This window comes from Micropterus dolomieu, linkage group LG10, assembly GCF_021292245.1.
Source record: "Micropterus dolomieu isolate WLL.071019.BEF.003 ecotype Adirondacks linkage group LG10, ASM2129224v1, whole genome shotgun sequence".
Taxonomy (NCBI): Eukaryota; Metazoa; Chordata; class Actinopteri; order Centrarchiformes; family Centrarchidae; genus Micropterus; species Micropterus dolomieu.
This window is the reverse complement of record NC_060159.1, coordinates 11106230-11118426: the sequence shown is the minus strand read 5'-3', so window position 1 is coordinate 11118426 and position 12197 is coordinate 11106230. Positions and strand designations below refer to the sequence as shown.

The following is a 12197-nucleotide window of genomic DNA, read 5'->3' as shown; positions in this document are numbered from 1 at the left end:
ATGTTGTTGGACTACTGCTGTCGTTGTTGTGGATTCACACTCATAAAGCGCCATGGACCCTTCTCCCTCAAGACTACACCCAGTGACACCTGGGTAAGGACTCGTATGATGTGGGAAAGTGTGCTAGAATAGCAAGTTAAGGACTGTGAAGTGACTCTGGAGTGTTTACAAATATGTCTAATAGAGCTAATTGGTACTTAATCAAGTCTGTTTCATTCCAGCTTTATTGTTGGCACAATAAAGAGTGTGATATAAACTCAACCATTACTTTATCTCATACATGCAGTTTAACAGATAATTTATTCCAATTGGTTGAATGTCATTTGAATTATGCCATCCTCATTATAGACACAATCAACATTTAACTGAGTAGTTTACATCCTGATGTCACAATTAGACTCTTGTTTGCCCTTTTCAAGCATGCTTTTGAGTAACTAACCAAAACTCACTGGGCTTTAGGGTTGAGGTAAAAGTCTCAGAGCTGGTTTCTAGAGCTGTTTTTAAAAAGTGCAATCTAGTCTGGAGGTGACGAACAAACTGGGAGCTAGCCAAAGTGTTTAGCTGTCTCTGAGGGTATTAGCATAAGCTCAGCCACTTTCCTGCTTTAGAAACACACCCACATCCTCATGGCTATCTGACAGGAAGAGACTGCATTACACATGGTTTAAGTGGGCCACAATAAAATTAAATGTGGGTGATTAAATTACTTTCAACTTTCAGACAATTCCCTTTTAAATGCTGCCCCCCCCCCCCCCCCCCCCCCCCCCCCCCCCCCCCCCCCCTTCCACTTCTCAATGCCGTTCATTTTCACTATGGAAGTAACCTAGAAAAAATGAGGTAAAAGCAACAAAGAAGTACAGGATGATCAAACTTAGACAAAGTCATGCCAAATGTTACAGTCATTAGAAGTTAGTTAATTACCTGTTTAAGTCATACACAGCTGACCTGAATCTGAACCTGAAAAAATTTAATTTATTTCAATCAAATGCAACTGGGCTCCTTTTTTTAATATGCTAGCACTCCCCCAATGTAGTTAATGATTGATAAGAATTTAACTTTTTTTGGCTTCTGATGGGGGGCATGACACAAAAAGTTTGAGAACCACTGGTTTAGTGTGTTAGCATGATAACGTCTGCTAATTAGCGCGACACACAAAGCTCATTTAAAGGCTGATGGGTGCTGATAGTTTTGCAAGTAACGTTATTTGGTCATAACCAAAGCGTCAGGACATCACCAGTCAGTGAAACCAGTAAATACACAACCAAATTACTCCAGTGTAATAGATTTATATTCCTTTTAACAGACAGTGTAGTGAAAGTAGCCGTGTGGCCTGTCACAGCAGGAAAAGCACATGTGGAACTACCGATGGCTCTATTCCATTAAGGTGAGCAAGCAAGCCAGCCAGCCAACATGCAGGGCCCTGGCACCCGCACAACTGACTGGAATACAGCCCGTTATTAACGTAATTAGTTACACAGGTGTTTGACTAGTTGAAATGTCAGCTGTGAGAAACTGTCTTTTATCTCTCCTCCCGAGGGTGTCGTGTAACCCATTTCCTGTAACGGCTGCAATTAATCATCTACGAAAGGAGACTTTAGCAAGCAAGCAGCAACTGCTATCTGCTGTCATGAGTGTTAGTTAGTTTTCTAGGTCATGAAGCAGAGGAAGAGGGATTTTCTGTTCGCTTTGGGACACACAGATGGCATTAAATAGTGATGACTCCTTTAAATACCCCCACATGTAGAGTTTTCTAGTCAGATTAAAATCACTGACATAAAGGTTTATGTTTCTCTTGGTATTTATAGTCTTTTTCTTTTTTTGTTAAAACCTTGTTTATTGAAGCAAACATCCTCAGATGGTCGATGGAAGACGTTTCAAAAGCCAGAAAACATAGAATTTAATCCACTCATTGATTAATGGCTCTCATATATGTAATTGATTTGGGTGTTTAACCTTGCCCAGGGATGTAATTTCATACAATTCATGTAAACATGCTGGCAGGAATAGTACATACAGTAGTAGGATATAGATCAAGTATTAATCAATATCACAAACTGAAATTACAGATGCGATGCTGTTTCTCACTCTCTCCCTCAAATTAAAACCCTCACACCCACAGGGCATGATTGGTCTGCAGGTATAATGTTAATAGCTTTGTCTTCTCCTCAGGTCGTCCTGCAGAATCTGTTAATGTGCATGGTGTGCTTCTACTCGCTGTACTACATCGTGGTCAGTCTCTGCATCGGAGTGCTCAGGTACACACACACAAGACCTGTGACCTGCTGCAGCAACACACAGTGACGTCAGATAAGCCTTGAAAATTTGCTCCAAAGATAAAGTTAATTACAAATGTGTGTGTGTGTGTGTGTGTGTGTGTGTGTGTGTGTGTGTGTGTGTGTGTGTGTGTGTTTGTCTCTAGGGTTCATGACATTAACAGCTTGTTGGCTCCATTTGACTACACAACACAACCGTCATGGCAGAACACCAAATACCTGGGTGAGTAGCATTAGTGGGATGTAACAAGTACTGTTGAAGTACTGTTCTTAAGTATAGTTTTTAGGTAGTTTTCATTTTAGGTCATTTTCTAGAGTATTTAAGTTTCACGGTACTTGATTCTTCTACATTTTTTCTTTACTGCACTACTTAGACTTAGATTTACTAGTTATTTTGCAGATTTAGCTTTTATATAAAAAACATGATCACTGTATGGAATATAAATCATGTTAGGCTATTAAACTGAAGTTATAGTTGCTTCACCTCCTTCAGCAATAACATGAGAAAGATGCTTACACATTAAAGGGACAGTAAGCGATTGTAATCCAATGCACTTTCTGTTGAATGTAGTGAATATTTCTTCACAGTTTGCTAGCTGTCCGCTTGGTGTGTGCTCTGAAAAGAAATCTGGTTTTCCTACACAGCCCTGGCTCTGAATAGAAAATAAAGAGTGAAAGTGGTGTGGACCTTGCCACACAACATTGTCCCAGCCAATCAGCAGCAGGTGGTGTTAGTGCTCTGCACAAGAGTGATGGGGGCAGTGGGAGAGAGAGTTCTATACACTGGCACTTTCGAACGTGCTGGACTCCAGGCACTGTGAAGAAACAGCCAAAGAGAAAAAGGCCTGAAGAGTATAATCCGAGAAGACAGTTATATGACCAAGCAAGTTCCAACTCTGGAGAAAACTCAGAGATATGACATTTGGGGGGGCGGAGCTTCTGAGGGAGCTCTGAAAGGACGAGTGTTATTGGTTTGGCAGTTGAGTTCAAACATCAACAATCCTTCTACAGAATCACTTTTTCTCCTTTCAATCCACCAGTAATAATAATACAATTGTGTAATATGAATTTTCATGAGGGCCATTCGGGTGCATCATCACTGCTTTTACATTTAAGTACATTTAGTGTGTACTTTTACTTAAACAAGGTTTTTCCACCACTGGCAAGAAGCATCTTTACACTGGTTGGCCTTTGCCAAAAAAAGGTGCACGTCGCAGTAGGAAAAGCACATGTGTGAATAACAATAGGAATTCCTTTTAGCTGCTTCAGTTTCAGGGTCCTAGCATCGTGCATAGTGGCTCACTGTCACAGCTTACAACGACACTTGAATAGAACAAAGCCTTTGTTAATACCACATGTTCAATAATAACACCTGTGCCTTTTTACTACTGTGACAAGTAAAAATGTCTGGATGAATAAGAAAGAAACAGTGATTAAAAAGTGTTATTTGCATACTTGAAGATCAGATGTCCTCATATGGATGGAAAGATTAATAAAACCTTCTATTCTGTCAAACAGTAGTTATTGTGTGTAATCTCTGTTGCTTTCTGCTTTACCGTACAATTAGATATGATATAACAACTGTGTGTGTGATTGAAAAGTATTTTAGAAAATAAAAAGATGAAGCAGCATATATGAAGCAGTTGTTTCTCTCTTCCTCCCTCCAGTTGGTGTAATTTCCACAGAATTGACCTATGTTTTGGGAGGGCTGGTATTGCCTGGATTGTAGAGGAGTGGGTTTGGGATTACGCCATAACTGTCACACTGCTGCATGTTGCGATCACTGTAGTAGGTAAACACACACACACACACACACACTCACACACACACACACACACACACTCACACACACACACAAAGTGGATCATTAGAGCGGAACATCTGATAGGATTGGAGGCCTGTTTATGTAATTGGATACAGTGGCTGTAGTTGATGGAGCTGTATAGACAGACACACACACACACACACAGGCACCATCTATTTGTGTGCAATTTTAATTCACATATTTACCAAATTGAAACAACATTAAACTTGCATCCTTTTCTCTACATCTTTCACTTGTAAATGAAGTGTAGTATTTGCAGTATGTTTTGTGTACAGGTAGTTTTTACATTTCACACACAGTTTCCATGTTTCTGCAGTGATGTCAGACTTCCCTTCAGCTGAGCACTGGTGGATAGCTCTGGGTAATATTTCTTCTTTTCTTCCTGTCCATCTTTCTCTGTACCCCTCCATGTGTATCCCTATGTTTCTCCCATTTGCAAAACATGAGAACTCCACTCTCTATGTTTCTCCGTCTCGTTCTCTCTCTCTGGCCAAGACATTACATTTGCATGTCCCCAGACTCACTATTACTCACTTCCTGCATCCCTTCAGATTCAAGCTTTTTAAGGACAGCTGCTAGCCTCCAACCCTTCCTTTCATTTATTTACTTTTCTTATTTGTTTAATCCCTCTCTCTGCAGGTTCAGGCCTGGTCATGATGATCTTTGGAGGACAGCTCCTGGCCTATAAACTCTTTAGAAGCAACTTTGTCTATCCAGCTGATCTACAGAACTTCTAATGAACATAATGAGGAAAGCTTTTAGCTGGCTTACTCTTTAACCTCAGATCCAGATACATGCCAATGGGTTCACTTGTCAAATATTGTACTGCTAGGTTCATGTTAACATTGGTATGAGCATTTACAGAATATACTGTATAGATTTATATATATATATAAATATATATATATATATAGAAACACTTTCTCTACAAGATAACTGTGTTGATTAGTCAACAGTCAGATCTCTCCTTGTACAAATGGGCCTACTTTGTCTATTTAACAACTGTTTTTTTAAAAACATATTCTGTACGGTTTAAATGTTATTTTGTATAGTTTCTTCACAAACTCCACACAAAAGGGTAAAGGAAATAAAAAAGATGACACCTGTAGCATTCTGCAAAAGACTGGCTGTCCAGCTGTTAAATATGACCAGCTAAAAATAGAAATTGCATTTTGCATGGTGGGTTAAGTGAGCAATGTTTCTGTTGTAGTGTTAATGTTATATTTTCATGTGTCAAATACCACACTTTCAGAGTGTATTTGGACAGCAAAATGAAACAAAATTGTGCTTGCAGAAGACAATCTTCATGATGAGCCGTGATTGATGCCACAAATACATAATGATTTTAATGCAGAGTTTGTATATAAGTTCAAACTGGATTTACATTAAATACTTAAAGCAAAATGATTTTTTGTCTGCATGCATGTTGACTCCCTGATTGAAACTACAAGAGCCAAAGTGACACTCTGCCTGAGTCACAAAGACAAACTCATAGTACTGGTCTCCACTGTCCAGAGAAACAACACAAAGGAACATATGCTGTATAATAGTGATTCAAAAGGAAAAACAATGTTTTGAGACCTCGCTTAAAAAAAAGACAGGGCTGACCCTCCTTTTAGGCCCAGTTTTTCATATCAGTAACTCCAAAGTTTACTTTGCATGACAACAACTGTTTTCTCTTAATATCAACATGCTTTCTTGTATATTTCTTTCCTCCCTCTTATTTTTTATTAATAACTTATTGGAGTTATTGGATAACTTACATAAAAAGAAGAATTTGGGGCCAGAACAGTTAATACATGTTTATTGTGTGCAGGCCAGATATCTTCACAAGTCACATGCTTCATTTGCTGTGCATCAGGTTAGAAACTGTTTCTCGATTAATTGCTTGGTCTATAAAATGTCAGAAAATTGTGGAAATGTTTCCCAAAGCTCAAGATAATGTCCTCAAATGCTTTGTTTTGTCCACATCCGAAATATATTCAGTTTACTGTCATAGAGGAGTAACCAGGAAGTATTCACATTAAAGAGTCTGGAATCAGAACATTTTTCTTTAAAAAAATTACTTAAACCGATTAATTACTTATTAAAATAGTTGGCGATTAGTTGACAACTAATCATGCTCTACAGTGCAAATTGGTTATTTACTAGGTAATGTTCTTTGCTTTGCATGTTGATTGTCTATAGCTAGCTATTTCTGTTTAATACAATTATTATTTTATTAATTAATTTACATGAAGATATCGATAAGATCACTTTAAAATATCATGCTTGCTGTATAGCCTACTGTTGTTGCCTGTATCTGTTTTCTTGATATGGACCAACCAAACCACCTGCTTTGATATGAATGACCAGCATGTGATTTGTCTTCTACAATAGCATCTATGAACATAATCTTATAATGTAAAGTATTATGGTGGCAATAACAGGGCAGCAGCATACTGTATAATGAAGCCTGTGTATAGACCTTTGCATCAGGTGTAAAGCACAACAGGAGTGTATTGTCCACCCACTCTCTCCCTTCTTCTCAAATGGTTGTTTCCTAAATAAATAACAGCTGGTAGCCTGCTGAGTGAAAGCCAAGATCAGCAGACATCGCTCTAAACATGTAACAACCTATGAGAAGTGTGCAAGAGAAAAGAGATCATTTCCGTGAAAAGAAAGCCATGCTCCGCGCAACGAGAGGATCTGTTCTGTGTAGAATAAATAGCCGCCATTAATGAATCAGAATCAGTTTTATTGCCAGGTATGTGTACACATACGAGGAATTTGACTCAGGATTGTACATTGCTCACAATGTGCTTACTTATACAATAATACCATAACACAATAATAAAATAATAATAAAATCAGACACAAACTACAGAACAGACAACACTAATATACACACTATGAACAAAACAATATAGACATATTGACAAATAGTGCAGTGATCAGAGTGCAAAGAATGCAAGAGTAAACTATTCTCATTATGTACATGTTGAAGGTGGATATGATATACAGGTACATGCATACATGTACACATGTACACATGTACACAGTGTGATAGAGCATAGTGAAAGAGCAGTGGAATAGTATGAGCAGTTTAAAGTCCAATGTTTAAGAGCTCTTCTCTGGTAAAAGTTACCAGAGAGGGATGGCAGAAAACAGCGTTAATTAACAAAAACACAAAAAGCACTAAGGAGCGTAATCCCGAGGCGGCCGTCTGCGGCGCCATCTTGCTGTCTCTTTGTGAAAGGGCGATGCAGGCACGGTCACCAGTGGCACAGGCCGCAGTTACTGGATTTGACTTACATTAATAGAACAACCAAACCTTAAAGTGAAAAGGTACTTGCCCGATTTGCTGAACTTTTTCATCTGCACAGCTCATCTGTGCAGCCAGCGTTTCACACAGCTTGGATGGCAGGTCATTTCAGTTAATGTAGCAAAATGCAAAGTAGCCTAGTTATCACAGTAGTTGTAAAAAAAAAAAAAAAAAAAAAAGAAGAAGTTATAAATGGAAAATGTAGCGAAGTTATTGGTTAAGTATTAGACTATCCGCCCAAAAAACTTGCATAAAGAGTAAAAGTACCATTTAAGGAACATGAAAAGTTACCGTTCTTACTACTACTTTTTTTTTTAAACTCATTTGAGTTACTACCCACCGCTGAGTAGCAGTAGTCATTGGACACACACTGTACTTTTTGGACCTCCGGGCTGCCCACATTTGAGTCTCATTTCTTATGAAGGTCACCTGACTCTCAATTGACTGACCCAAACCTGAGCGCCAAAACAAGGCTAGGACCTACTTTTACTGTCAGTTAAGCTACTTGTTTAACTACACTACAAGAAACCCGCATTTACCGCCAATTAGATGTCAGGAAACGGGTTAATATCCAGTCTCCGGCGGCTAATAAACCCCGAGGAGCGGCCGAGGACTCCGGTGAGTTAACATGTTGAAGTGGCTCAGCGTAGCTACGTCAGCTAACTAGCTAAGTGCTAGTTAGGTGATGTTTATCTTTATGTCCGTGTTAAAGCGACATTTGTGATAGCCGCGTTTAAAAATTCACATTACTCCTGCCCTGTCAGTTCATTTGAAGTCATTAACGTTACTCCTAATTTAAATCAGCTAATAAATGAGCCGTACTGTCAGTCTCCATTTGATTTAAGTGAGGCTTATAAAAGCATGATCATGCCTGTTAGGAGTTTAAGTGAAGGATGTAAAGCCCAACATTTTCACAGTGTAATGAGCTGGGTTTTATTTATCAGATTGCATCATAGCAGTTTGACGTTACTGTAACTTAGATGTTTCCGTTTCAAAGCTTCTCAAATGTTTTCTAACTTTCCTCTGGACATAAAGTTGAATCAACACTGATAATAACTAAAGGTAACACCAGTTATGATGAAACAACACCAATGACGAATGCACTGGGTAGTGCATACACGTGATTTTACACACACATATTGAAATGATCGGGAAAACACTGGAGTTTCTTTCAAGGCTTATTTCTTGCCATTTTTAGAGTCCGTTTGAGCAGCTTAGCCAGCAGATGAACGATATCTTGGGAGATGGAGGGATCCTGAAAGAGGTGGTCCAACCTGGAGAAGGCCCACCTATCCCTCAAAATGCTTCAGTATTGAGTATTTACAATTGAACTCCTGATGCAGTTATTATTTTGCAGATGATTTTGTTCTGCCATAACCTCCTCCTTATTCTCTTTCCTCCTCCAGTCAATTACTCTGCTTTCCTGGAATATTCTAACCAGCCTTTTGAAACTACCACTAACCTCAAGTACCCGCGGATGATGAAGTTAGGGAGAGGTCAGTAGTTGTTTTTGCAGATACAACAGTAATTTGCCTGTTAGCCCTATAAAGATGGTGGCCCACAGGAGAACCATGTGATCGTTCAAACAGATGTGACACTGTGCGGACTGGAGCTGGGTCTGTTGACCATGCAGAAAGGAGAGTTCTCTCGCTTCCTCTTCCAGCCCCAGTATGCATACGGAGAGCTGGGATGTCCTCCCATCATTCCTGCTGCTGCTGTGGTTCTGTATGAGGTCCAGATCCTCGATTTCCTTGACTCAGGACAAGTGGACGACTTTATCGCACTGAGTCCGGTAGGGAGGCTTCAGGTGTCCTGTTGTCACAGTCTGAGAGTACCGAGAAGTACTTCTTCCACATCAAATCAGTGCTAATGTCATGCAACTAGCAGTAGATTTGTTTATATTTTCATTCACATATGCATACATTTGTGCAGCTGTGGAGAACAGAGGAAACTTACTATTTTTACTGCCAGAAGCCACAGCCAAATATAATTATTTGGCAATATATGTATCGCTCCTTTTTAAAATACAATTTTGTTAATAGCCAACATAAGGCAGAAAGAGGTAAAAAAAAAAAATCGGTTTGTATTGCTGGCTATTTTGCATCCATTTTTAACTTCTCTGCCTTCAGGAGGAGCAGAACACTGTTCCTCTCTCCACGCTTCTTGAAGTGGTCAACACAGTACGCAGCTTTGGCAACCGCTGCTTCAACCAGAGCCGTTATGACAATGCCAAAGACCGCTATAAACAGGTCGGTCTTAAAGTGTCATGGAAGCCTTTATATGCCATTACATTTAATTTTATTTGCCAATGAGGTGCCATGCCGCTGTGAATATGCGCACTGGTGAAGGTTAAAATGTGTTTTGTAATGGGTTCTGTGCTTGGCCTTCAGGCATTGATGGTGCTGGGGAACAGGGAAACACAGTGCGATGCAGAGAAGGAGAGGATCAAGACAGCACTGCTTCCTCTCTATCTGAACCTTTCTCTCACTGAGCTCCGTTTGGAGAGCCCACACAAAGCCCTGAAATATGGCAACAAAGCCCTGGAGATAGACTCCACCAACACAAAGGCTCTTTTCCGCTGTGGACAGGTCAGACAAAGGGGGGGCTCTTGTTTGTTCCTTTTCTAAACCATCAGCTAAAAATCCGCAGTGAAGGAATGTTAAATGTTTTCTTTCTGTACAAAACGTTGTCTAAGAAGCATAAGCAGGATCACACGCAAGAGATGTTCAGTCCTTGGAGAGTTTTATTAAGTTTGTTATGATGACTGAACAACATCTTCATCACTTTTGAATAGTCGGACAGCCTTTCCTTCAACTCCAGGGTCCCTATGTTGCTAATATGCTTACACTCTAGATAACAATTAGTCCATTATGCAGACTGATGTCATCTCTGTCAGGCGTATCTGGAGCTGCATGAGTATGAGAGTGCCCAGGGTTGCCTCATAACTGCTCAAGCAAAGAAGCCCTTTGACAGTGACATTAACAACCTGCTGAGGAAAGTGGCTATGTAAGATGAACCTCCGCTGACATATTCAAAACGTTTCGTGCGAGTCAAGACAGAACGGTCTGAAGATATTCATGTGCATAAATGGTTTTCATGTTTCAGATGCTACAAAGACAGCTTGGACAAAAAGAAAGAGATGTGCTCCAAGATGTTCAGAGACTTGCGAGGCAAATGAAGATGTAGAGATGAGTAAAATGGTAAGAAATCCGGTTCACTAATCCCTTCCTTGGTCTAAGCAGGAGAGAGTTGAGAAGTTTATTCAGTCTTTTAATGTCCTGAGAAACACTCATATGTCCTATGTTTGAGCTTTACAGAAAGACTGATATCATTAAATGTTTTGTGTGTTGCAGATGATCGTAAGGAGCACATTTTCTCTCCAGGAATTCTGAAAGTTACACTGTTTTTGTGTTTTTGCATATGTTACAAAAGGAAAAATATTGTACAGCTGTATTGTTGGCGTTCTTCTTTAGTAAGTTCTTTGAAAGTCTTCAAATGTTTGGCAATAATGTAGCTCAACAGTTGTGTTTCTGTGTGAAGATCTGCTTTTTCAGAATTTGCTTTCACCTCAAATTACTAAATATGAAGGCGGGAAGAACATTTGCATGAACAGTCCCAGGGAACCTTGAGTGGCTGCATTTTCTATAAAGTTGCTACCTCTCCTCCTTAGACACTTTGCTGGTGTATATTTGAATGGGGTCTAAGCACTTATGAGGTGATAATGGAAAAAATAAATAAAATAATGAAAAAATCTTTCACTACTAAGTTATCTTGTCTTTGTTGCAGATATACTAAAAATAGCACGTTTTCATGATGTTGAATCTGGCAAGAGTTCAGCTTCTGACAAAGCTCTCTATTAAAATTTATATTGACACTTGGCTACTGCTTCATTCAGAATATAATTTCATTACTCTTGCTGCAAAATAAAGGATTGCATATTTTGAGTGAATGTGTACATTTGAAATTGCTGTTTTTAGCAGAAAATATCAGACACCAAGCTAGCATCAATTTTGTCTCTTTATTTATTTACAGTTTGTGCATTTAATATGCTTACTTAAAAGTTAGATTTTGTGACGTGGGCTTCATTAATCGCCTTAGGGCCGTGGATAATAAGTACTTGTAGTTCTCTTCAGTCCCATGTGGCGTGTGTGGGAGATTTGGCTCACAGTATGGCAAAAACGGATAACTGAGAGCGTGAAGTGTGATGCAGCTTTAGTGTCAGAGGGTCTGTGATGGTGGGTTTAGTGCTTACAGATCATTTGCATTTTTGAGTGAGGCACTTCTAGCTTACGTGCACCAACAAACACCAGGGGGCATACTTGGAACAGTCTGCCTCCAGAATCTGCTCATTTATAAAATGTGATTTAAGAAAGCGTTGAAATATTAAAGTCAAGCTTTGGCAAGAAAATTCTAATTGCAAGTAAGATGTGAGATATTAATTAATGAATTATATAGTATGAAAGGTTAAATGTCTCATGAATTGGCTGCTTGAGGATATTAAAATATGTGCCAGGGCCCACACTTCATTTTGAGCTTTACTATTAACTGTAACTAACCAATTGCTCTAGTGTCCTCCATATCAGACCTCATTATGTAAACCAAAACACGCTGCCATGTTGTGTGAGGAGGCAATATTTGGCACAAGTGCAGACGAATCAAAGAGGGAGGAGGATGATTCGTAGTAACTGGAAAGATGAAAGGACAGGAGGAGGGCAGAGAGGATGGGGTAGTGGGAAGAGGGGAGGGAGGTGTAAGATGACGGGATCAGAAGTGGGGGGGCAGATGGAGGAGCAGC

General features: G+C 39.5%; 2 protein-coding genes across 4 annotated transcripts; both read left to right on the top strand.

Annotated features, from left to right (window-relative positions):
* Positions 1-4884, top strand: tmem244 (transmembrane protein 244). The gene is given in 7 exon segments (XM_046061529.1): positions 1-93; positions 2170-2255; positions 2420-2496; positions 3941-3985; positions 3988-4065; positions 4415-4459; positions 4738-4884. Coding segments are annotated over 7 exon segments (522 nt in total). The 3' UTR covers positions 4836-4884.
* Positions 4885-7290: 2406 nt separating this feature from the next.
* On the top strand, positions 7291-11163 carry fkbp6 (FKBP prolyl isomerase 6). Of its 3 annotated transcripts, none has more exons than XM_046060629.1 (9): positions 7291-7425; positions 8601-8718; positions 8809-8898; positions 8992-9194; positions 9532-9651; positions 9793-9990; positions 10299-10408; positions 10508-10602; positions 10756-11163. In XM_046060629.1, exons 2-8 carry the CDS (start codon positions 8628-8630, stop codon positions 10578-10580), a joined length of 885 nt encoding a protein of 294 aa, XP_045916585.1. In that variant the 5' UTR covers positions 7291-7425; positions 8601-8627; the 3' UTR covers positions 10581-10602; positions 10756-11163. The 3 variants fall into 3 exon arrangements, with proteins under 3 accessions (XP_045916585.1, XP_045916586.1, XP_045916584.1); XM_046060628.1 differs by lacking the exon at positions 7291-7425 and adding an exon at positions 7715-8020; XM_046060630.1 differs by lacking the exons at positions 7291-7425; positions 10299-10408 and adding an exon at positions 7699-8020.
* The last annotated feature ends 1034 nt before the right edge of the window (positions 11164-12197 follow it).

Coding starts and splice junctions, on each gene's coding strand:
- fkbp6 (XM_046060628.1), top strand. CDS start 7,952: ATGTCAGGAAACGGGTTAATATCCAGTCTCCGGCGGCTAATAAACCCC. Junction 9,652..9,792: donor CCAAAGACCGCTATAAACAG/GTCGGTCTTAAA, acceptor CTTGGCCTTCAG/GCATTGATGGTGCTGGGGAA. Junction 9,991..10,298: donor CTCTTTTCCGCTGTGGACAG/GTCAGACAAAGG, acceptor CATCTCTGTCAG/GCGTATCTGGAGCTGCATGA.